We start from the raw sequence: 27759 nt of genomic DNA, 5'->3' as shown, positions 1-27759 counted from the left end.
TAACAAAGTTCCTTGTTGATCAAACATATTTTGGGGCAGGGAGTTATTTTTTTGTGAACTCCGAATTAACTTCCAAAAGTTATTAGGCTGCGAGTTTAAATCATTCTCAAGTCTCGCACAGTATTGTTTGTATGACAGCTCAACATTTCTTTTTATTTTAGAACGCAATTCTCGAAAATTTATTAAATCTTGTTGAAAATGAAAGCGTCTAAATTTTATCCAAAATTTATGTTTTTGTTTTATGTCTCTTACTATTTCAAAAGAAAACCAGGGCGGGTAGGTACGAGCTCTTTTTGCAGTTTTCGGAACATACATATCAAGACAAGAATAAATCTTCAGATAGAAAATGTTCATAGCAGTATTAACATTTTTAACCGCTTCCAAATCACTCCAATCAACTCTAAGAAAACTGTCATATAACAATCTGAGGTCAGCTTTTTTAAAGTTATAAAAAATATTATCTATTTTACAGTTATTAAACTTTTTGTCAGGGGTATAATTGAACCTTATAAATAACGAAGGATGGATAGCTTCCTCGTCAACCAAGAAGTCGTAGCATCGCTCCACAGTACAGAATTGAGGCTCTGATGTAATGACCAGATCCAATAATTTACCTTGAGAATTTTTAATAAAATTTACCTGATTCCAGTCAAAAAAGTTTAAAGTATAAATAATCTGGTTTAATCTGTTGGATGATAATGAATTTTCCGAATAATTAATATACTCAGGTATATTAAAGTCTCCTAGCAAAATTATTTTTGAGTTGAAAAGATAGGTTAAAGAAGATAAGTATTCAAAAATATTTTCATATATATCAGCATTAAGTCCGGGTGGTATGTATATTAAAATAACATATACATAAGAGTGCTCAAATATAATTTTTATACCTATGATTTCAATAATATTTTTAAGGTTATAAGAAAGCGCCAAGTTTAACTTTACCACCGAAAATGACTGCTTTACTGCTAATGCCACCCCCCCGCCCCTCTTCTCGGACATCTCTGCATAGTTTCTATCGCAGCGGTAGACAGAGTACGCATTCGGAAAAAGTTCCGAGCTATAAATCCCATCATTCAGCCAAGTCTCGGCCAAAGCAATAACGTCAAAATTGCATGTTAAAAGAGAATTGTAAAGTACTTTTGTTTTCGAGCGAAGTCCTCTAACGTTTTGATAACAGATGCGAAGGTCATTGCAACGACCATGCTGCCGAGACTCGACTGAATGCGAGCCGCAGGAACCACGAGAGAGAGGGCAGGCGGTTTCACCTTGCAGGTTGGGGGAAACCAATAAAGTTGGTTGCTACAGAGTGGACCCAAAAATATCGGACTTGAATTTGCTATTAGATTGTTTGTATGCATAGCAAGCAAAATGGTCCCAAGCAGCGTGATTGATTTCAATATTCAATTTATATTTATTTTTTAAAGACTCGCAATTAGCACACTTATAATTTTTTTTATCTGCTGCTTTTAATGTGCACATTCTAACTTCATGTGCGACTGCGCAAAGAGGACAAACGACGTTACCTTGGCAAAACTTCACTGAATGACCAAGAACATTGCATCTAAAACAGCGTGTTATTGATGTGGAGTCATAAATGTTGCAATTGTCAAGACCCACAACAATTCTTTTTTGATCAATTAGCTTTTTAAAAGTAAAAGTATCTAAACGTAAAGTAGCCTGAAATATAGTTTCATTTTTTTTTGTAGGCCAGACCTTAAGTACACTCATCCTAGATGCACCACTAAACAACAATTTATTTTGAGACCGCAAATGAAATTCTAGTGCTTCGTTAGAGTAATCTTCTGATAAACCAACTATTCGGATCAACGGCATTGTCGACTGAAGTTCTCGAATCTCGTAGTCTTCCCTAAGTTTCTCATTGGCCAGATCCTTCATTTTTTCTGCGCTATTAGGTTCAACTGTGACAAGAACACCGCCATTTGCAATGTGTTTAACATGGTTGAAGGATATGCTTTCATCCGCTGGCTTGATACGGTTTAAGATGTCAGCCTTAGTGTGACTGTTATCTTGTGCCGTATTCTTCGGTTTTATAATAAGCCTTGTTTTTTGACCGCTCAACGCATCTGCATAACTAACTCTAGGTTGCTGGATCTCAGTAGGTTGTAGAACAGAGAGTTTCTCATCTATGGTCTGCAATATTGATTCTTTGACAGAAGAAATGTCGTTCTGCAAAGCTTCCCGAATGGTACTTTTAATTTCATCCAAAGGTAGATTACGACAGGAAAGACAACGCCAAGTCAGTCCAGGAATCGCTGTAATAACATTTACTGCATCACTGGGTATACGCATGCATTCAGCATGGAATCGCTTCTTACAAGATCCTGCGCAGGTGAGATGCGGCTTGCTGCGAGAGGATCCCGCCGACGTGTTGCAAAGCCCACACAAGGACATTTTTTATCTCTATAGACTGATAAGAGATTTCATGCGGTGTGGATCAAACTGACTTTATTGATGGAATTCAATGGGTTAAGTGAAATTAAATCACTTACCAATCTGTAGTGGTCACCAGAGAAGCTTCTGTGAAAATTTCAGAATTTTCGAACCATAAATACAGCCAAACCTTAACACTTTACTGGTCAGCGCAAAAACACACGTCCGCTCAGGTCAGCGCCTAAACGATATTCTTTTCATAGAGTACCCTTTTTGGGTACTCTATGAAAGACTTTGGATAAATTTAAGCATATACTCACTATTTATTTTTTTATTCTTAAATGAATTTAGAAATTTATGTAATTTAAAGTGGAAAGCATTAATGCACCTTACCTTGTGAATTGATTTTATTACATGCTTTAACTTTCATGAAAATAATCAGTCATAAACGATAAATTATATAATTATAAATGATACGGAGGCTGAGTTTTCAGGTTATATATAATATTCCGCTTCTTCAAGTAATGAGATTGCAATTTCATTAATGCATTATTGCCTTTTGGTTGCTACTATTTTAAGTACCTCCTTCAATACTTTGTATACCACTTTTCTTATTACATAGGTATTGAGATTCTATGCAACATCACATGAAAGACAAAATCAATTTATTACATATTAAGGCACCAATTTTCGGCCACTCATATCATCAGATTTCTATATTTAACTAGCTGAGAATCATTCATTCTCACAATTCTAAAGGGATAAAAAAGCAATAACTACGGCATTTGATAAAATATTATTTAATATAGCAATTATTGAAATGGATTCATTAGTTTGTTTTGAAGAGACCCAAGCAATATTTCTATACGTTTGATGAATAATATACTTTATTATTTAACAAAATTTTAAGTTGATTTAATTTTTACAACATAATACACAAGTTGTGTTAGAAACGCTTACAAACGACGACAGAAAATTTGTAACACTGTGTTTTCTGAGGTATGAGGTTTCGAATCGGGATAAAAGGCCAGCATAACATTCTGGGAGTACTTGCTACTTGCGTTAGAAAATTATTTCATAATAATTCTAGGTCTAGTAAATGGTGTCCATATATTTAAAAAAATATCAAGATTCTATCAGTTAGGGAGTCACATAGGTAATTGTGAAATACACATTATATGGATGCTAAAATATGTGTCAGAAACCTGTCTTCTTTTTACAAGCTAAATTTTTACTGAAATGCAGATTTATATTAATTTTAGTCAAAGGCAATAACTACACTATGTTAGATGTCAGCCAGCAATTGTTAGATCCGGGTTCAAATTCCTGCCTAGAAATGGTTATTTTAATGTACGATTTAATTTATAAGTTTCATCAGTGATAAAATATATTAAAATTAGACAGCTATATCACAATTGATGAGTTCATTAAATTACCGCTGTTACAGTTTATTTTCTTCAGATACATAAAGGATAAGAAAATAAAATGAATCCAAAATGTTAGCGAAAGCATAGCTGGATTATAGAACTTTAAGAAAGGCAATTTCTAAGTTATTCTGGTGCTAAAGTTAATAAAATAAACAGTTATTATTTCAGTATTAATTCTATTTTTGATATCAATAATTTTCCTTATGATGAAACTCAAATTATTAATCATAATATTAATTTTTTTTTAAATTGTTTTGATTTTACTAATGTCAGAAGTCATATCCTAGCCAATAAGATCCCAGCTTATTCTCCTATATCCCTACTAAAACCATTTCTGGAGCGAAAATCTCTGACCTCTAGGAGTCTTGAAGAACAAGCCTTTGAAGAAGGTTGTTTCTTGGTATTTTTGCCGGTTTTACTCCAATGAAAAGTTGAAAACTCACCTTTTGGGTATTTTAGTTTGTGAATACTAAATGTCATACTGCAATAGTGTAGGATTATATATAAGTGCGGTAGTTAAATCCCAACTTTTTCAAGGTTCTTTGTTTAAGTGTCCAGTTTTGTGTTCCCGAGAAAAGGCCAATTCCATGGCTTTTTTTTTCTCACCGGTATGGTTTTTATCCACTATTATAAGAGGTAGAAATCTCTACTCATCTATTCCAATAACGTCCACAACATCTACATTGACATTCACTGTTAAACCGATCCACCCAGGTCCCCCATCTCAATCATGCAGCCCTTTTGGAGCCAGGTTTGATCAATGTTTGTGATATATAGTGAACCATGCAGTCCGTAAACCACCTAACCAGTAAACCTAAGTCCTATCAACATTTATTAGGTTTACTGTAGTATATTATACTAAATACTAACCTTAAAATTACATTGTTATCACTCTCATTATTAGATTTCACTACTATACTGTTGTTTTGAATAGTTTCATAATAACTAGGTGCATATTAGTAAGTTTATTGAAATAGACCGTATAGATCTCCTTGTAAACTGGATAAATAGGCCTATTTCGAAAGTACTCACGCGACCTTTTAGCCCCAAACAACATAATATGAGATTTTACTCTTAATATAGACACTATATTCAGGAAGGGCAATATATCTTGTTTTTAAAGTAATAAGTTTGATTATTAATTTTTCTTTTAATATAGATTCACTTTAATGTATCTCAGAACTAAAGCTGAGATACATAAAGAAGATCCCCTGAGCCGTCACCTCTATAGTTTATAGTAAGTCTCCCTCCTTCCATTGGTTCCCTTGTACCCATCTTCTAACCCACACTTTCCATTCCTTTACTCTCCTTTTTCCTTCCTGTTATTACCCATCCGTCCATTCAAATTTCGTTTAATCCAGGTAAATAAGATAAAGTATTAGATAAATTAAAGTATTAAAGTATAATTAAATTATAAATTGAAGTAAAATTAAAGTATTGAATTGTTATTGAAGCAAAGTATTATTAAATTATTATTATTTTTTATATTTAACACCGCAACTTATTGTAAATTTAAGTGGACGCGTGTAAAAGACAAATATTATATTCTTTAGATATATACAGAATATATACAATATTCTGTATGTGTTTTAAAAATAGCGGTAAAAAACTTCAAAGATCTTATATAAACTACAAAACAATAAACAAATATGTATTTTTTAATAAACAGAGAAGTATTAGGTAAAATATGTAACTATATGTACTTAAACACAAAAAGCACATACATATCCTTTTTATATGAAGAGGCATACAACTCCCAGATCCTCTAAAGTAAATATCTTATATTAACTGCGAACAAGGTTACAAATTACTTCCGGCGATATGCTGCTTGGTAAAAGACAGATTATCAGCAAATAGTTAAATACAGCAAATTGTATTCATAATAGAATGATTTGGTGTATTTAGACTTTTTATTAACTACTTTATAATTTTAGTTTCCAACTACTTTTCAACTTTCTTTCTTTTCATACTTTCCAACTACGAACCATCTTCATGGTTTATTTGTCATTTTAATTTTTCTTCAAAATATACTAACGTTCCATCAGGCCACAGGAACAAAATCTCTTTATATTTGTGTTTTAAACCTGTAAAACAAATATACCATATTATATTATTATTCCTTTTACAGTTCTTTTCACACGTTTCTATGTATTTTTAATTTTAGGTGTTATGACAGCAGAACAGTTTCTCCCCACACGGGCCAAAGCAGTATGGAACACATGGGGCCAAGAAGTGCCAGGAAAAATGCTGATATTCTCTTCAGAAAATTCGACTTACGATGGAATTCCTCTAGTTTCGCTTCCGGGCATCGATGATAGTTATCCCCCACAAAAGAAGTCATTTACGATGCTCAAATATATGCACGATAATTTTATCGACCAATATGAGTGGTTTATGCGAGCCGACGATGACGTTTACGTCAAAAGTGATAAAATGGAAGAATTTTTAAGGGCTATTGATTCTAGAAAACCACTTTTTATTGGCCAGACCGGTAGAGGAAAGAAGGAAGAAAAAGGACATTTATCTTTAGGTAGGAGGTACTATTATGTATAAAAAACTTTAAAACATAAAGGATTGTCGTTTTTATTTTAGACACAGATGAAAACTTCTGTATGGGTGGACCAGGCATGATAATGAGCAGGGAAACACTTAAAAGGATCGCTCCGTATATAGAAGATTGTTTGGTCAACTTGTATACGAACCACGAGGATGTGGAAATTGGCAGGTGTGTGAGGAAATTCGCCGGGGTTTCTTGTACGTGGAATTATGAGGTAAGTGTGAATTACATAAACTATTTTCTTACTATTACGAAAAAAAATTGGGATGGATTTTCCTAGAAAATGCTTTATTTTTTAGATACCAGTTATTAAGTTTTATTTTTATTTCTCCCAAAAATTTTGAAATGCCGATATTTAAATAATATTTGGTATCTGAAGGATTTTTGATTTGCGAAATTTGATTTTAGTAGCGCTTTCACTTCTAGATTTTTGTTACTTAAAGCTTTTGTAATAAAAACAGCTATTCTACAAAAATAATGTAAAAAGAGCAAAGAATTTAACTGCATACGATGAATAATTTCTTATTAAAGTTACTTTTGCGCATTTAGTTTATCTGTTCCTAAATTTTACAAATTTTTAGCTGATAATGTTTGGCCATCAATTTCGATTTCAAGAACTTAAACTTTTGTTTTGTTATTTTGGCTTTTTGCTTGTTTAACCAAAACGTCTTGGTATTCTCAGTCCACGATTCATAAGTCGTTAATTGTATTTGACTATTGTTTTGTGTATTTCCTGTATTTTGGCATTATTTTTGGCAGTAGAAGATAATAACAGTAGATCTTATTGTTTTTTAAGTTAAGGTTTTTACGAATTAATTGGCCCTAATTCGTTAATACAATCAAGTTTTAAAACATGCAAGATATAGGGCGATATACTTTTACTCACTACAAGTGTTAATAATTTATTGTTGTTTTTTTCTACTTAAAATAGGAAAAAAATCATTAAAGGCAAACATGGCAACCTAGAGTAATATCTACGGTCTCCTGTATTATCTACGACTTTAATGAATAATTGAACACGAAGCGAGGTAAATTCTAAATGAGGGAAGATCTCTTCTACAGTGAATATAAACCCTATATAAACTAAAATGTATGTTATAAGCATTTGGAATTTTTTCATTTTTTTCACAAGTAGTATATGTGTTTCGTGGAGAGATGTACTGCTTACCGAATCATGTTTATGAAAATTTTTGCACTTTATTACCCTTGAAATATTAATATGGTTACAAATACATAAATACTCTGGTAACTAATACTACAAACATAATAAATTATATATTAGAAATAGTAGAAGCAGATGGGATGCATTAATTTTCAAGCATAAGGTCTTTAAATTAGTAAAACGTAGCATGTTAATTTTGACATGTGAACATGATGAATATCGCTTACTGATTAAGCCAAAAGAATTAAAATCATTTTATTTTTCTTTACTCTATTATATATTAATATTTAATATAATTTTCTCTTTTATTATCTGGCATTTATAATAATAATTATAATAATAATAACAAAAATAATAATAATGACTTTGTTAGATTCACATTCATGATAATCAAATGTACATTTTATTCAAAGAAAATATAGAAATATCAGTACCTTATTAGACAAGGTCTATTAGATATATTAATTAGTTGCGTAATGATGTCAGCATTCAAGATTTGTACAACTTAATACAAAGCATCATAAAGAAAAAACAAAGATAATCAAAAGAAACTCACTGAGAATTATAAGAAGAAATCAAAAAAGAGATTTACACTACTAGATCTGGAATGTTGAAAGCAACCCTAAAGGAGAAAATCCAGAGCTTAAGAAGAGACTTCGTCAGCTCTACTTAGCTTCCACATCTGTTTATTATAGGCAAGAGCCTTGTACTGTTTCGCTATTAAGACTTAATAAGGTTAGATGAGTCCCGGCTCGAAGTTGAATACATCTTAAATGCAAGTTTTAATAATATTTAGCTTTAGCGATTTTTATCTTTTAAAGAAGGTCCAGCATTCTACTCTTGTGGCACTGGTAAATAACTGACACATTTTCAGGACCTAAAAACAATGCCTCTCGTGAGAAAAGATGACATTATCGTCAATTTCTTAACCTTTATTTATCTTAATTCTATCCATCCTAATATAATATTTACTTTAGAAAAGAAATCAGAGAGGAAACTACCCTTCTTAGATTTGCTTCTTCAAAGAAAATTAATTTTAGAATTTACAGTTCACTTAAGAAGTTGCATGCAAAAAATCGTCATCCACCAACGTCGTCATTCGATTTAACTCATATTCTTCGCATCAAATTTGCTGTTTTTAGTTTTTTAGGTTACAACTTTTTTAAATTACCTGTAATCTTTTTAAAAGAATACAATATAATTGAAACCATAGCTTTTAATATAAAAGTTTTCCTTTAGGTAATTTGTAAAGTGTAAATCTGTAACTTGGAATAAATTTAGTAGTTTATATAGTTTTTTTTTTCAAAAAAAACCTCGAATCTGTCGATTAGTATTCTTAGTTGCGCTCTTTTGTTGTTAAAAACAAAGTTATACGGTATGCCTCGCAACTAAGATGGTATTAAAATGTGATCCATATTGTAGTAGATTTTTGTAGAAATTAATCTACAATGTATCCCAACATATCAATTTTGACATATTATAATGTTATCGAAGATTTTTAAAAAATTGCTTCTTTTACTTATTTCTCGACTTATACCAAACTGCAAAATTTCACGTTTTTTTATGACAATTTCTCGGTTTATTATGACGATTTTTTTGAGTCTCGGCTATTCACTAGTACCACAAGAGTAGAAAAATGGACCTTCTTGAAAAGGTAGAAATTATTATAGCCAAAAAAAGCCCTATTGAAACTTGCGTTAATAATGCTTTCACCTTCCAGCCAGGACTCATCTAACCTTACTTAGTTTCAGGCTTATTTTCCTTTAATCCTAAATCATAATTATATCAAGCCTCGATATATACGCACACCACAAAGGTCTTGCCTATAATAAGCAGATATTATGAGTTCAAATCATATGACTTATTTAATTTTCATTTTATGTTTAATATAAATGTAATAGAATAATATATTTTTATAAACTTTGTTTTACAGTTAGGCGAGAGTAAGCGATATATGTTACCTACATGTAATTTATTTAATTATATAGTTCTTGAATTCGAGATTTTGCGTATTTTCATTTTTTTGTAAATTGTATCAGTCTCTTTGACCATAATGGATGAATTCTTTTAACTTAATGGAGGTTGAATGCTAATTTGCTGACCTACTGGATATTTTTAGATAAGCACGATCTAAGAAGCGCAAAACACGTGCAATATCTCGTGAAGTCGTTAGCATTAAGGGTCTCTTCCCACTTAATTATATACTATAGTTCTCAAGTTTTCCCACTTACTACTTAATAGGACCTTTAGTTAATGGACCTTAAAAACTCGAACCTAAAAATATAGGGTTCTAATTGCACCACTCTTTTTGATAGTTATTCCAAACTGAAACTTTCATGTATGTCCATTGACAATTAGCACTGAAGATGAGTCCAATATATTAATTACTTTAAATACAAAAAATCATCTTTCATTTCTACATCTCCAAGAGTAACACAGCTATTTTACTTTTTCTAATAATTTCTTGCGTTAATTAATTAAACGGTCAAATATTAAAGAAACTAAAAAGGCTCAAACGCTCGAAGAGTTTTAATAAAAATATTTCCTAATGAAATAAAAGATGGATATTTATATTAGTTTATTGAGGTTTAAAACTTCTACAAACGAAAGTTTTTCGTTATTTATTAAGTGTGGGGCTAGAACTCCCGAAAGTTCAAAGAAAAGAAAAAAGAAAGAAGAAAGAGATTTGGATAAAACTGTCCTGACATTAAAAATAAACATCTGAATCGATTTAAGTTAATCTGGGGAGTTTACTCTTCCTCTGACCAATATTCATGCTATCATCTGTTGTGTATGTGTACTGATGTGAAGGATTGCCTTTGTTAATTTCAAACCACATCCTACTATAAAGTTAAGGTAATTTCATTTTGTCTCACCTCTACTACGATTCATGTGATATCATTTGGCCTTACTGGCGTGAATAGGCCCACCTGACCACAGGCTCAGAGAAGAAGAGTCTGGGAAAGGATTTTAAAGGAAAGTAGAGGACAAAAAAACCACGTCTTGACTGGGTGAAGTATGACGCAGAAGTGTGATCTGACAACTTATGAAGAAGTGTTCCTAAAGATTCTAAAAACCGAACAAAGCATTTGATGCCTTTAAGGTGAAATATGTCGCCATAAGTACCGGATTAAAGACATTAACTGATACTGTAGATTTCGAGATTTTATTTCTTATTTTAACCTGGAATAAAAATCAGTATTTTAGAGAATCATGGATGACTTTTTGAAATTGTCTGAAAATGTGCCTCCATAATATCTAAAACTTTATCTTTCGGATTAGTGTATGATTTTATGAAAACCTAAATCGTAATAGCTGCGCACACGGCTTGACACCAAATCTAATCTAGACGAAAACAATTCATGAGAGTCATATTCTATTTCCAAATAGCTTAAATGTGTGTCCATTTTTTTACCTGGAATTTTTGATGCAAATATTCCGGACTTTCGAATCATTAATTAACCATTAAGAGACCACAATTCTAGATTTCTTAAGTTATAATAATAAATAAATAACTATAATTTTTTTGACCAGTTAAAACAATACAAAACATATATATAAAAATACAATAGGCTTACAGTCTAGCTTTCCATAGATACTCCACTGAGTAATATGAGTAATAAATCATATATTTCCTTTACAACTTTTTCAGCCAGTCATTTATGTGCCAATACATTTATACAGCTGCATTTATAATAAAAATCGTCAACCTTTTACCCGAAAGCAATGACCTCAACCAACGACTAAATTACCTGCCTCGTAACGTATCTGCCTATTTATGCAATCCTATTGTCACAATTAATTACCATTTTTGGTATTTTATGGTAATTATTAGCGGAAGCTGTATTATTTACGTAAATAATAACTGCTATAATATTTATGCGAATATCTTATCCCTCTTATTAACACTAATAAAATAATTCTCTAAAGCTTTTCATTAAAAGGTCATATATAATTTAATTAGAGCCTATCTTTTTTTAGTTTAGTTGACCAGTTTGGTAATTTATTTATTTTACAATAGATCCTTGATAAATAATTTTTAATTATAGAAATAACTATTCTATATTCAAAATACAATATACTGGGGCCAATAAAATATTGCACTTAGTTACCCGTTTTTCAAGGTAATAAAATTTCTGTGACGATAATTTCGGACGTAAATTCGATTAATGTTTTTCTATTAAATTATGACAGTTCATTATCTAATAGTTGTAGGCTAACGGTTTGATTAAATTAAATTATTATATCGCCTACATTACAGACCAGAAAAGTGTTCTTTTCACTGTTGCTAAAAATACTATCAATATACAGGGTATTCATTTGAAAACTTTCCACCACGGATTTATCGAAAACCACTGTTTAAAGTAATATTCCAGAAATATGTATATTATAAAGAGAAGGCACTAACCTTTCTGCATGCTCCATGTCTCATTTATTTAAAACAATATTACTTTCTCTAAATTATGATGATTTTATTACAATTCGTAAAATAAATGAACTTAGTGTCAGTATTATTTTCGAAATTATTATTGTTTGGCCATTAGGCTTAACTCTTGGTAATTTTTGGTACCATATAATAAAATCAGTACCATTATAGCGAAAGCCAACTGGGCTATTGTGTAAGCTCATTAGCGAACACATTATGGCCATATCTAGTGATATGGTAGTCTTTAAAGGCAGCCATTTTTTTATCGTCTGTTAGTGTAATGACAAAACATTCTTTAAAATGCAGGCCCGTTACCAAAAACATGATGACCATATTTAATGATGGTAAAATAAGAGGCCAATTATTTCTAATAATCAATGGTCATTATAAAGACAAATAGGTGCTTTTAGTCCCATTTCTGGAATCTTGGTGGGCACTCTAAATGATGGTAAAATGGCGGTTGGGCAAGTCAACTGGGCCAGTACTATTGAAAAGCTACCATCGCTTACCAGCACTTTTACCACTTGGCCATCACTTTATGTAGCACTATTGTAGTGTTTACTAGGCTATTACTTCTTTGAATCACCCATTCAAAGTAAATTTGTAGGTTCATTTAAGGTTTTCAAGCTTGGATCATAACCTCAATCAATTTACGGAGTATTTTTACGGATATAAAACATTTACGTCGAAGAGCTGGTATTTATAACTTAAAGATTCATATATTATTTGAGATATAAGAAACTTAATCGAAACTTTTGATTATCACAATAAATAATTGTGTAAAAGCAATGATTTATTCTCCAAGATATTAAATGACTGGTCTTAATCTAGTTTAGGGTTTTCGCAATAATATAACAATATTTTTTTTGTATAAAAGATGATCGGACAGTTTGATTCACAACTTATATTAAAAAAAATGGTTAACTTGCTTGTGACTGTCAAGTATTATTCATGCTTGGTGCTTTTAAAGGTAAGAAGCATGCTACTTACGACCAAAGGCTAATAAGCATTAATCAAATATTATACCAAATATATCGAAAATATATTTATAGTATACCCCAGAACTAGACGTATTGCAGTGATATTAAATTTCTTTAAATCTAATGCGGCAAATGCGAAAAGCTTTATTTACACAAGAAAAAATCTTACAATTAGGCTGATATGACCATTATCCGTAATTTTCAAATTTCATGCACATACCAAGTGTATCTCAAGACTATCAAAATGTCAGTTGTCAGCACCAAAACGTCCAAGCAATATTTGTGGGATATGAGCGTATTCACCAATTCTATGAATTAATTAGGTACTCAGAGGACGTTTTGGTTAATGAACTGCTTGCATTTCTTAATAGTTATTTACTTTCGACGCATTTTGTTGAAAAATTAGAGCAATAAATTTGTATTAAATTTAGCTTTAAACTCGAAAAAAGTTATGTGGATACTGTCAAAATCATCCAGGCATTATTGGAGACTGTATGGGTTATACGTAAATAAAAGAGTAAAATCCTGACGGTCGGGCAGTTAATAAGAAATATTATCTCCAATTAATTAAAATATTCCGTAATATAATAAGAAAAAATGGCATTTAGAAAAATTGACGAACTGTTACTGCAAATGTTTAAAAGTAATATGACAAATGGTTTAAAAGTAATACCTCAAAGTGAGTACTAGGGCTGCTTTTAAAAATTAATGGGTATTGGAAGCATGTTGTTTAATCAAATGGTAATTACTTTGACGGATTTTATAAGCCAGAAGATAAAAAGTAACTTCGAAGAGGAAATATGATACTTTTAGATAGATTAGATAGATACTTTTTGGACACACCTCGTATCCTATAAAGTAAACCATTTTCAGGAAACAAAACTCTTCTGTTGCTTTTCAAGAATATTTTTAAGAATTGAGGCCAGATTTTAACCAACGTTTTATAATTATTCTGCATAATTATCAGAGCTACATTGACCCAACATTAAAATATACTTTAGCTAAAAGTTATAGAAAATAAATTAAAAAAAGTTGTAGTTACATCTTATATTTTGTCTGTAAGTTCTCAAGCTAAAAAAGTTTTTAAGTTAAATTAAGTACCTTTGATGCTGATGCTAGTCAGTGTAAGATTATTGTCGTTTACTTAGACATTTAATCTTTTTTTAATATTGTGACAAAATTAAAGGATGTATTGGACAAAATCAGCACAGTTCCTAGAAATATATGTCCTAAATTTCTTAAATTTCACACTGCAATGTGGTATAGTGGTAAGAAAAAAATATTTTTTTTTCCAATAATTTTATAGTACTGTAGATATATTTTTTTAAAAATTAGCATTCAGTTTCTTGTGTATCTAGACACAGATATACAAATTAAATGTTTATATTAGCAATGAGCGTTCATGCAGGCTTTAAATTGAAGATTTTTTAGCAAGTGAATATTTTTTATTTTGAAAGCAAAATAGTTTTAAGACAAGATTACTTAATATTTAATAAAGTATTCTTGAATCCACTTGTAAGCCGCATGCAATTGCACCTTAAATTCTAACAATTATTTTCTTGATATGTCTTTTTTTAAACACTTTTCTTTTAAATAAATAATTTCTACTTGCTACTTTCATGAGTTTTTTAATACTGTAAATGCCATATAATGTTAATAAATCTCCGTAACTGTGCCACTTTCAGACTATCCTTAATACATTTTTCAAAAGATAAATAAGAACGTAAATTTTGAAATTTATTATTCTGCTTTAAGTTTTATTGTAGAATTTAAAATTATTAAAATAATTTTTCAAATATATGCCTCTATTATAAAGAAATATGAAGAAATGGTAAAAATGTAACATCATAGGCAGCGTAAATATCGCCAAAATTGCATAAGAGTTGATAAATATCAAACCTCGTTTAGACCGAATTTTTACTTGCTTCAGATATTTACAAATAAATCAAAGCGATCAATGGTAACATAAGACAAGCTAATGAATTGTGTTAGTAGTATTTTTTTTGAGTATATGTGAAATTTAATAATATTTCTCTTTATAATTGCATTTGTTTTATACTAGAGTCTTTATAAATCATATTTAACTAGTTACAACAATTTCTTCTTTCACAGCTGCTAGTAGAAGTCTAACGTGTACTAGTTTACGGTTTAGACTTACAGCAAGAAAGAGCACTATCTTGGAAGATGAGAAGAAACCGTAAATAGTAAGCGCACATGATTAACCAATTTTATTAGTACCTTTTGTTTCATTCAATACTATATGAATCAATGGTTAAACAGTACTTAATTGCACTCGGGGCCGTTCCGACTCGGGGGTGCAGGGGGTGCGGGGTACCCGGGCGGTAGGTCAGAGAAAACTAAATAAATATGTTTTTTAATAAATATTTTTCAAATTTAATAATTTCTTTTAAAAAATAATTATACACATATTATTTTATATTATTATACATATGTAAATATTATTAATTATTAATTATTAATTAATGTATTAAAGTTACTTTATAACAGTCTAAATATTATTAGTTATATTTCCGATTCAAATTTAATAGGTATACGGCTTCATATATCCTAGATACACGGCTTCAGTCCGCTTCAGGTCGCAACGAGTTGGAAAAAATATGTCGCGACCAAGATTTTTCAGGAAAATACTTGTCTGTGGTCAAGGCATATAAATGCGTGCAGTGCGTGCACTTGTTTCATTTAAAATTTTAAGCGTGTAGCCTGTAGTCGTGTAAATCGCAACGTTATTAAAAGCTTTTGTTTAATATTGTGGTAAAACAGACAGTAAAAATTAAAAAGGTAAGTATCTCTACACATACGTTATTTGATTACATTTTTTTTGAGCTGTCATATAAAATTTAAATATCGTTTTTATATTTTTAAAATATATAGGATATTTGGAAAATGGGTAGCCAAACGGAAATGCTGGATGATTGAACCTACTGCCTATTTATAATGCATAATATTTTTTTATTTTTCCTGAAATTTAAGTTTTTTTCCTTTTTTTAGATACCTATTACTCCTATTAGAAATCTCCCAATTTTTTTACTCTTGAGATTTTTTAAATTATTGTTAGCACAATTAATTATATTTAAAAAAGTAATGTTGACTTATGTAGAGTCAAATAATATAATAACTAAAAAAAAAATAATTAATTTTGAACTTGAGGAAAAAAATGATGCGTTATGAATAGCCAGTAGTCGCACTCATCCACTAATTCCGTTTGGCTGCTCACCTTCCAAATATTAGTTATTTGCTTAATAAAAAAGTAGCATTTAATCTTAATATTTATTTTTTTTTTATTTGAAACGTTAAAAATATATCTCTTTATTCATTCAGGCAAAATATAGGATAACTTGGATTTATTTTAATTTTGGATTTGTTTTGTTATATTATGTCTGATAATCGAAAAAAAGCTTTCTGGAGCACAGTACAGAAAACGAAAGCGTGAAAAAGAAGAATTAACTAAAAAGGCTTGCAGTTCACTCCAAGCGTTTTTAATCCCAACAAGATCACATGACAAACCATCAAGTTCCCAAGCCCGAGATGAAAATGTGACGGACACTATATGTATAATGGTCAATAGCGGAGAAGAGAAGGAGAATTCATCGAATACCAAAACTATAGTGGAAGGTGATGTTTTATTAGCAGAACAAGGATCTGAAGTAAGCTTTGAAAATATTAATGTCTATAAGGATCCTGGCTATTGGCCAAATGTTTTATTGAATAAAATTAAATTAACTCTGATAGAGTTAAGGCCTACGCAACTAACGGAGGCTGATATGACGTTTCCTTTAAATAAAGACAATAGAGGATTCTCATCTATTTATTATTAAAAAAAATGTGTAATGGAGAAATAATTCCGAGGGTTTGGCTAGTATATTCTAAATCAAAAGGTTGTGTATATTGTTTTCCTTGCAAAATATTTAAAACTTTTTCTGGTGGTAGTGGTTTGGTTGAGGGTTATAACGATTGGAGATATTTAAGTGAACTTATAGAAAGACATGAAAAGTCAAAGGGGCATATTTGTAATACAAAATCTTGGCTTGATTTAAAACAATCAATTTCTTCTAAAACGACAACTGATTCACTAAATGAGAAATTAATAAACATGGTAAAAGATAGATGGGTTTCTGTTTTGAAAATTATAATTTATGTTGTCAAGTTTTTAGCCGGTCAAAATTTGAGTTTTAGAGGTGAAAATAACAAGATATACGAGCAACAAAACGGATACTTTTTAAAATTAATCGAAATAATTGCCAATTTTAATGAAACAATATGCGATCACATTAACAGGATTAAAATAACTCCATCAAATATGCCTCATTATTTAGGTGTTCATATTCAAAATGAATTAATTTTCCTTCTGGGAGAGCAAATAAGACATGACATTATATCTATGTTAAATGCTAGTAAATATTTTTCAATTATTTTGGATACGTCTCCTGACGTGAGTCATCAGGTCCAACTAACTATTGTAATAAGGTTTGTTTTATTAAATAATACATCAAAGCAAATCGAAATTAGATAGCAGTTTTTGGGATTCATTTCAATATCAGATTCGACAGGACAAGGCTTAACTAATGTTTTATTGGATTTTTTGGAGACTCACAATATTTGTTTAGGCGATTTAAGGGGTCAGGGATATGATAATGCAACGAATATGAAGGGTCGCAATAATGATTTACAAAAAAAAAATTATTGAATTGAACCCTAGAGCTTTTTACGTGCCTTGTGCAGCCCATAGCTTAAACTTAGTTGTTAATGATGCTGCAAAAGCATCTTTAGAAATTACAAGTTTCTTTGCTATTGTGCAGGAACTTTACGTTTTTTTCTCCGCATCAACTAAACGTTGGCAAGTTTTAAAAGATGAAATCCCAACGTTAACACTAAAACCTCTTTCTAGTACTAGATGGGAAAGCAGAATAGATGCTCTGAAAGTTCTTAGACATAATTTAGGACAAATATATGACGCTTTATTTGCACTTTACTTTGATAATAACAGGGACTCCGATACCAAAACTATGGCTAATTCATTATTCTTAAAAATTAAGTCGTTTAAATTTATTTGTTCCATTATTATATGGTATAATGTGTTAACAAAAATTCATATTGCAAGTAAAGTGATGCAGGAATCCGATGTTGCCCTACCTAATATTATTTTAATCTTAAAACAGACTAAAACATAAATATCTAGTATTAGATCAGATGAAGGTTTCACTGATATTTTAGAGGAGGCTAAAGAAGTTGCCGAAGATATTGATTGCGACCCTTCATTTTCTCCGATTAATATTGTTAGACCTCGAACAAAAAAGCGTTTATTTGACTATGAGTGTGTAGACGAGGCCCCTAAAAATCCAGTTGATCAGATTAAAATTAATTTTTACTTTGTTATATTAGATCCTACATTATTAAAATTGGAAGAAAGATTTGAGCAAATGAAGCAACATGATACGTTGTTTAATTTTCTTAACAACCTACATAGCTTTCTCCAAACAGAAAAATCAATTAGGTTTGCAAAATGTGAAGCTGTGGAGAAAATTTTATATGATCCATCAAAAAATGAAAAAGATATTTTAGCTCAAGATTTATCTGATGAAATTGATAATGTTGCACTCTATATTTTCCCTGAAATTAATGCCTTAAATGTTCTTACCTACCTATTTGTAAATAACCTCATCTATGTTTTTCCCAATTTAGTAATTTCCATTAGAATTTCTTAACATTACCTGTCACAGTAGCTAGTGGAGAAAGAAGCTTTTCTAAACTCAAAATAATAAAAAATTATTTACGATCCACAATGGGTCAAGAGAGGCTTTATGACTTATCAATAATTAGTATTGAAAAAGAAATTGCAGAAAATATAGATGTATCTAACATTGTTAAAACATTTGCATTAAAAAAAGCGAGAAAAGCAAACTTTGTATAATCATTGGATATGTTACCTACCTGCCCCTTTATGTATACATATACATATTATAAAGTGCATGTTGCATATGTAAATAATATGTATGTATGTATTTAATTACAACTTAAATATATGTATATTAATTAAATGTTTGTATTTAATTACAACTTATTTGTAAATACATTACATTACAAATAAATTGTAAATAAAATTATAATTTAATATAAAATAAAGTGTTTATGTTTCTAAAATGTTGTTTTTTTTAACGTAAAATTATTTCAAGTTATTTATTTACAAATGTTTATCAAAGGCCGGATTCGGTGGGGTAAAGTAGGGGCGGAAAATTTTTTTTTGCACCCGGGCGGCAGATACCATAGGAACGGCCCTGCAACTGACACTATCTTGTTGCCCAACGTCTGACTACGACTCATTATGGTTGGAGGAACAGAATCGTATTAGGATGTATCGTGAGGTCATGTTTAGTAATAAAATTGATTATTCGATCTCAGATTTACATTTTTAACATTAAATGTACATAAGTAGCTATCTCCATAATCAAAAGACGTTTTAGCCTTGTAATTTTGAATTTCAACTTTTCTATTTATATTGATTTACTTATTTTATGAATAATGTAATGAACTTTTATTATTATGTCGAACGTTTATTATATAAAGATACAAACTCTACGCCACCGCTTACCACATCAAACTAGAAATCTAAAATTAATGGGGTACATGAACAAGTTAACTACCATTTGTAAGCATCAAAGTTTTTTTCATTACAATAAATTAAAATTTTTCTTTAGCTTCAGAATTCACCTTAATTCTGCTTATATTAAAGTTATTTTTGAACAAAATCTGTAGTAACTACATATCTTTGATAAAGGTTACATTTTTCGAATAAAATACTGCTTAATCTAGATTTCATCGGCTTAATACGACATTCCAAGAAAACGTGATCAGTTGGGAAAAAAACCTAATTTACATAATTATATATAATTTAGATTTCCGGACTTGATTTTTATAAATCAGTTAATTCATGAAACTCAGAATTATCAGAAATTATAGTTTTGGGAATTTATCTTTGGTCCATTTTAAACTTTTCTGTAATGTTGTTTTTGTTTATAATTTATATAAATAGTGTGACAATTTGAAAACTTACAATAACTTTATTTAAGTACTCAAACAAATATCAATGACAATATTTTTTAATAGAAAGGGGAAACAAAATAATGTAATAACTAACTTATTTTCAGTAACCTCTTCACTTCCACGGACCCTTTAGAACTTTATGATCTTAAATGGCAACACCTTCTTTTGATATCTTATTTTTAAAAAAATAATTTTCAATTATATTCTACAAAGCTACGATGTAGTAGTTTATTTGTCTAAATATATCCTCATTAAATTAAAATTGTATTCATTCAACTAGAATATGTATGTATGAATAGCTTGACATTCTGGGAATCGAATGGTGGCCTCAGAGAAATAAATTAAGAGGAGGTAGGTCTCGGGGGTCTAGAACGCTATTTAACAGAATCTCTACTTTTAATCCATTGGGAGGATAATTATTTAATCATTAGGATAATTATTTTCCTACCATGGCCTAACTAGAAGTATAGATAAGATGTATTGCTGTGTGAGTTTCTTTGATTTTCTAATTCATGAATTGTCATTCGATAGATCTTTCTAGCATATATTTGGCCTTTTTAAATTTCCTTATATAAATAGTGACACAAACATGGATTTTGTGGAGATATTGCGTATGCCTTTTTCCAAATACTCGTGGGATCTCGTTATAGTAATAGCTATTTAATTTACTTAGAGTTAATAAATCGAACAAGCACTTTCATTAAATAAGTAATGAAAATTTTTTTGACGAGCGTAGCTCTCACAATATCAAAAAATTCAAATCTTCTATTAGGATTATCGTTATCAAGCACAGAAAATACAGCAAAGAAATATTAACAAGGCCATGTGGATAAAAGATCAAAACGTAAGTTATTAGCAATAAGCAATGTTTTGCTATATTTGGGGACTGGGAAACCTAAAACTTTAATAAGCCTTAATTCGCCCATATTTGGTATGCTTTTTATTTTGTATGTGTGGTGGATCAATCAATGGAGGACCAATTGGAGAATTACCAAGTGTAACAGAGTCGGCAAGTGAACAGATTGCATTATTTTACGGCGACTTAAATTTTTTTATTTAAGATATCTCAAGAGCGGAGTCTACAAATGCAAATTCAAAAAACTTTTATTACCGTATGTAAATTGCTTACCTAAATATAAAATGACAATATTTTTTGTTACATAAGAATATTTAGAAATCTCAGAGGTAATGCAGACTGAACAGGGATTATACGAAACCGATAATACAATCGACACGGGTACAGCCAATACCTCCTTTAGAATTATATTATTATAGGAGGTATTGGTTCAGCTCGTTAATGCACATTAAAACTAGTATAAATTATAAGAACATATAAATTTTAATATTTATACTGAGTTCAGTATTTTGAAATAAAACTTCTTTACGCGCGCTTGAGTTGGGGAGTATACAAAAAGGATGATCGGACAAGAGAATAAGATATGAGTTAGTGGAGATAAAAAGAAAGAGATTTACGGTTTGAATATTAACGTAGGAGCAAGAAAGAGCCATCCGCGGGCACATTTTCTTTCTCTCTTCCTCTCATAGCCAGTGCATGGAATATATATATTTCAGTCGCTCTTACGTAATTTCATTTCGTTCTTGAACAATTTTATAAATAAATTTTTGTTGTTCAATGGATTAATTATTAATTATTCTACGTTTAAATTGAATAAAATAATAAATTCATTTTAAAGTTCATATTTTAAAAATTTTTGGGTGAATAATAAGAAATTATGGCGGAAAGTGATACACACTCTGAATATGGAAGTGGTGCTCCAGGACCATCAACTGAGAAGAAATTACGTACAGAAATTATGCATAAATATACAGGTGAATGGAGCTAAAGAAGTTTTACTTCAGTCGTGTGGTCTCAAGCGCACAATTTTTTTTTAACAAGAAAAAAAGAGTCAGAAATAAAACAGAAAATTAGGTACGAAATAATCCGCAAAGTATCTGAATTTTTCCACAGGGTCAAAAAAATCAAAAATTTCTCAACGTCCAGTTTCGAGAGTGATTTTATAACTTATAACTTTTGATAATATAACTTTCTTCTTTTTTTTGTAGGTACCTATGAAAAATGAAAATTTAAGCACCCTTCCCTTTAGACCAGTACTTTTGTTTATTGGAAAAACATTGACGTGTTAACGATGTTGTAGAGAAAAAACAGAAAACGGGCATCATTTTATATTACACCATCTGCTATTTCAATAATTTCTTTCTGAAAGCCTTTTATTGAATTAGTGCTTTGCAAGGAATTATTTTTTACAAAACAAACATATTCCTATTCATATTTTATTTAATATAAGCTAAAATCATCAAAAATTAAAAAAAATTATATGCGATGCTTGTCCCACTCAATTAACAGTGCCAATTGAAAAAATATGTGTTTTGCAGGAATAAACATTAAAATATACTTTTTTAAATAGATCAACATCGTTTTTCAATTAGACTATAACCAACCGCATTATGTATTACACTTTCTGGGTTATAATTTATTTGATATTGCTTATCAATAAAAATATACTATATCCCATTTCATCATATGTATATCTGCGAGAAACTGACTACTATAAGATTGATTACCTGACTACAAATATATTTAAATTTTTGTTAAGTGATAAATAAATATGGAACTTCAGTAATAAACTTTATATTTTTTATCAATATTATAAAAGTCAGTTGAATTTTATCAATGATCTTTTATAGTAAAACTACAAATTACGCATTTTAAATACATTAAGTTCTATTGCTTAAATTAATATTTTCTAAAGGCAAACAAACACAGTCGTTATACCTAATAATCAAACTAAATATTTGGATATTTAAGCGTACTTTTACAAATATAGTTAAAAAAGCTTCTTTAACATCAACAACAATAAGTTCTATAAATGGCTATATAGACGCAGCGATAAAACTAAATCTGATACAAATATTTATGACGTTTGAAAATTGCAAAACCCGCCATAAAATATAGCAAATACACTTATCAGCTATATTTTCTAATATTACTAGGTGTATCAGGTTTTAAAGTAGCTTTATTTCAGCAATTAAACTTTGTTGCTATTAGCATACAGGGTATTATGTATAATAATGTTATTATCGGAAGTACTTGCTCATTAGATTTGTGGCCTCATTTTATTATTGTCTCGCTGATACTTGCCTATTTAAATAATAAAATAAATCTATACTTTTTGCGTCTTGTACCCCTATTAAAAAAACTAGTGTAAAGTAAATAATATTAGTATCAATATATTTGATTTTACAGATTATTGTTTTTTTTTTTGGTAGAGGAGTTCTAAATTAGAAAAAATGTGAAATAAGTAAGTAATTTTATAATCGTATACAATTTTAGAACACTTTACGCAATTTTATAATGTATTCAATTAAATAAACAAATTGCTGCTTAGAAATTAACTCTGATTTTCTTGATGCCTATAACTTTGCTATAAGGCATTCATTCAACACTCAAATTTTAAGAGCTTTACCAAATATTCAATAAACTTCACTATTGATCCAGGTTCGCTTAATTTCTAGTATCTTTCAAAACCGGCATTTCAAATAATTTATTATATGTTCTAGATTTTCATCTTTTAAAAATTTTAATTTTTATTCTAATCATCACCGTAATCACAATCGAATAAATTTTTGATAATAGTAAAAAAAATCGATGCATAATACCACACACAATATTACTTAAAAGTTGGTATATTTGGAATATTTGTGTTTTTATCATACAGGTTCGTTATGTTTTCCTGTAATTATATTGTAAGTGGAAAATAATGGATAATGAAAAATATAGATAAAATTAAAATAGGTATATTGGTTAAATTATATATACAGTGTGGTGACTTTAACTAGAATAAATTCAGTTAAAACTAATCAAAATTTATCTCGCAAAATTCCTGAGACCCGTCGATTTTTGTTTATTTTTTTTTCACATTTCAAGATAGTTTTTGTATTTTTTCACCTACAGGGGGGGTTCAAATTAACCCCAACTTTTTTTTTTCAAATGGAAAGCCACTTTTTTTAAACTCTCATTGAAAAGAGCCCCTTTTCTTGATTAAATTGCCCTATTTACTTTTGTGATTATCTAAAGGAGAAATACTAAAAAAAAACATTAAATTATTAAAAGTTGCGTTTAATGTATAAGATGCTCAAAATGAGCACCATTTACTTGTTGGCAAAGCCCAAGACGATAATAAAATTCGTTTCTGACATTTTCTAACACTTCTGGAGATATTTGTCGGATTTCTTGTCTAATACGTTCTTTGAGTTCGTCTAGGTTTCCTGGTTTGCTCATATAAATTTTACTTTTCAAATGTCCCCACAGAAAAAAATCAAGTGGGGTGAGATCGGGAGAACGTGCCGGCCACTCGATTGCACCCCTTCTACCAATTCATCTGTTTGGAAAATTGTCATCTAAATACTGGCGTACATTACGGGGATAATGTGGGGGAGCACCATCTTGTTGCATCCAGATTCTTTCATCATACAAATCTGGATCGAACTGACTCGGATATAAGGCACGTAAGACTGGAACTAGTTCATGTTTAAGAAATTCTAGATATCTTTCCCCAGTTAAAGTATCATTGAACAATATGGGCCCTATAACTTGCCTACCAATTATACCAGCCCAAACATTAGTTTTCTGGGGATATTGTGTATTAGTTTCCCTTACCCAGTGTGAGTTCTCGTCAGACCAGTAGCGACAGTTCTGCTTATTAACATGGCCATTTAGGGTGAATATAGCCTCATCAGAAAAAAGGATCCACTCCGAAGATATGCGATTTTCGTCAATGGCGTTCATCATTAATTCACAGAACTGAACTCTGCGATCTGGATCGTCTTCCAATAACTCTTGAACGGGTTGCATTTTAAGGTCGTTTGTTTGCACTTTTTAAAACTTTTAGCACAGATGTATGATGAATAGAGTTTTCGCGAGCTACTCTTCTGGCTGCAGTTACCGGATTTTCTTTCATCGCTAACAATACATTTAATTGGGTGTTTTCAGCGATTTTAGAAGACCTTTGTCTTGAAACATCCCTCACGTGCCCAACTTCTCGAAATCTGCTTTCGATTTTACTAACCGTACCTTGGTTAATAGGTGGCAAATCTGGATATTTTTGTCTGAATAAGTGGACAACCTCTAGCTGACTACGACTTCTGTCCCCATAACCAATCATCATTAAGATTTCAATCTTGTGGGATTCGGATAAATAAGGCATTTTTTCAATATAAGTTAACTTATTTAACAACTGGTTGAAATTCACTTTGACAGTGACACTATAACAATGTCACGAAATGTCTCGATACCAATAAAATAAACAAACACGCCAAAAATTTACCAACACAAAATATTTCGAGACTTTTAATAATTTAATGGTTTTTATTTTTTTTTCGTATTTTCCCTTAGATAATCACAAAAGTAAATAGGGCAATTTAATCAGGAAAAAGGGCTCTTTTCAATGAAAGTTTAAAAAAAGTGGCTTTCCATTTGAAAAAAAAAGTTTGTGTTAATTTGGATCCCCCCTGTAGGTGAAAAAATACAAAAAATATCTTTAAATGTGAAAAAAATAAACAAAAATCGACGGATCTCAGAAATTTTGCGAGATAAAATTTGATTAGTTTTAACTGAATTTATTCCAGTTAAAGTCACCACACTGTATATATATTCTCTCAATATATATATACAAAAGTGGAGAAACACTATTTTTATTTATTTTTTATACACAATGTATTAGTTAGTTGTACATACAAAGACTAATAATGTGTAGCAAAACCCTTATTTTTTATAACTTCAGCACACCGACTTCGCATAGAGTTCATTAGGCTGTCAATATAATCTGCTGAAATGGAATTCCACTCCTCTTGAAGAGCTGTGAACAAATCATCCATGGTTTCTAAATTTATCTTTATTTTTTTGTCTGATTTCCCTATCTAAATGGTCCCATAGGTTTTCTATCGGGTTTAGATCCGGACTTTGTGCGGGCCATTTCATAAGGGGCACATTGTTGTCTTCAAACCATTTCTTTACTACTTTTGCGGTATGCTTCGGATCGTTATCCTGCTGAAACGACTATCGAAGCGGCATATTTTCTTCTGCGTATGGAAGCATAAGATCCTGAAGAATTCTTAAAAATTGAAATCTGTCCATTTTTCCTTCAACTTTTCTTAATGGTCCTACTCCTGATCCGGAAAAGCAACCCCAAACCATGATATTGCCTCCTCCATGTTTCACAGTTGCCCTGGTGTACTTTGAATTAAGTCTAGTGTTGGCAGGACGACGAACCCATTTCATTCTATCAGATCCGAATAGGCAGAACTTACTTTCATCAGAAAATAGACCGTTTTCCACTTTTGGGTTGTATAATCAAGATGTTCCTGTGTAAATTGGAGTCTAGCCAATCTATTCTTTTTAGAAATGAATGGTTTTTTTGACTGGACGACGGCTATAAAGTCCAAATTCAGTCAAACGACGACGAATAGTACGCACAGATACCGAAACCCCAGGTATTTCATTATAAATTTCTGTGGCGGGCATAAAGGGATGTTCTGTTGCCAACATTTTTATTTTTCTCTCAATAACTTTATTCGTTTTCCTTGGCCGTCCATACCTTGGACGGGTAGTCACACTATTATATCTTTTAAAAGGAGCAATAGTTTTTCAAACTACGGATCTATTACGATTAATTTGCCTAGCAATTTCACTTTGTTTTACACCAACTTGAAATTTTGAAACAATTAATTTTCGGAGATCAATACTCAGATCTATTCCGCGAGGCATTTTGCACAAATCGTGTATAACAGTTTAACACTTAACGTTAAGATCAAACTAATGATAAATAATCACTTTAAATAACAAATAAGATTTGTTTGGAATGTTTATTCACTTTTGTCCGCATAAAATAGCATAAATAATTGTTTGATCAACTGATAAGGTAAATACAAACAAGAAGGATGTGTTTTTATGCTGCAATAATAGAATAATAGAGCTAAATATTTTCTACTAAAAATGTATAATAATATCTTGTATGTTAAGATGTTAAATTTTTAAATGTTATGTTAAGTTGTTAAATTTGTAAATGTTTCTTCACTTTTGGCCTTCAATTTTACAATAGATATTATTTATACATATACCATAACCTATACGTATACTAATAAAATAAATAAAATAAATTCAGTAAATGGAATGAAAATTTACAGCTATTTATATAATACTAATATTTGAACAAAGTTCTTAATAATTTTATAGGATTATACCTTTGGTGATGATTCATTTTACTGAAACTCACCAAGTACAAACAAATAATTTTGATATTGGGGGAAACAATATTGCTATTGCAATAACATTCATTTTAATCTAAAATTCAAAATAGTTACAATCAACGAAACTGCAAGCCTATATAAATAAATCTCACAAGTATCTAACGAAAAGCCATTTAAATTCTAAAACCTAGATTACACGTATTCCGTGCAACTGGAAATTACCAGATCTGTTAACATTGAAACAAAATTTTAACAGATCAGATGCACAACAATAGTTGGCAAATAATAAATTAAATCTTCAATGGAAATGAAAATGAATCAGCAATAATATTAAAATTGTAACTGAAAACAGCGTATACACAAATAATATAGGTATTAATATTATAGCATTAATATGGCAAAAAACATTAATAATTAAAATTAGATTTTCCTATTGAAAATAAGGTTACATATTACTGGTTTAAGCTTACACTTACATATAACTGGTATAT

General features: G+C 30.2%; 1 protein-coding gene across 2 annotated transcripts in view; it reads left to right on the top strand.

Moving 5' to 3' along the window:
• LOC126734377 (chondroitin sulfate synthase 1) overlaps positions 1-27759 on the top strand; it is a 493776-nt gene that overhangs the window by 38189 nt on the left and 427828 nt on the right. For both annotated transcript variants that reach the window (XM_050437976.1, XM_050437975.1), the window contains exons 3-4: positions 5983-6348; positions 6411-6589. In XM_050437976.1, coding sequence (XP_050293933.1) covers positions 5983-6348; positions 6411-6589 — 545 coding nt within the window. The remainder of the gene's footprint in view (positions 1-5982; positions 6349-6410; positions 6590-27759) is intronic.

This window comes from Anthonomus grandis, chromosome 3 (genome assembly GCF_022605725.1).
Source record: "Anthonomus grandis grandis chromosome 3, icAntGran1.3, whole genome shotgun sequence".
Lineage (NCBI taxonomy): Eukaryota > Metazoa > Arthropoda > Insecta > Coleoptera > Curculionidae > Anthonomus > Anthonomus grandis.
Note: the sequence above shows the minus strand (reverse complement) of the source record. Positions and strands in the feature narration are given on the sequence as shown.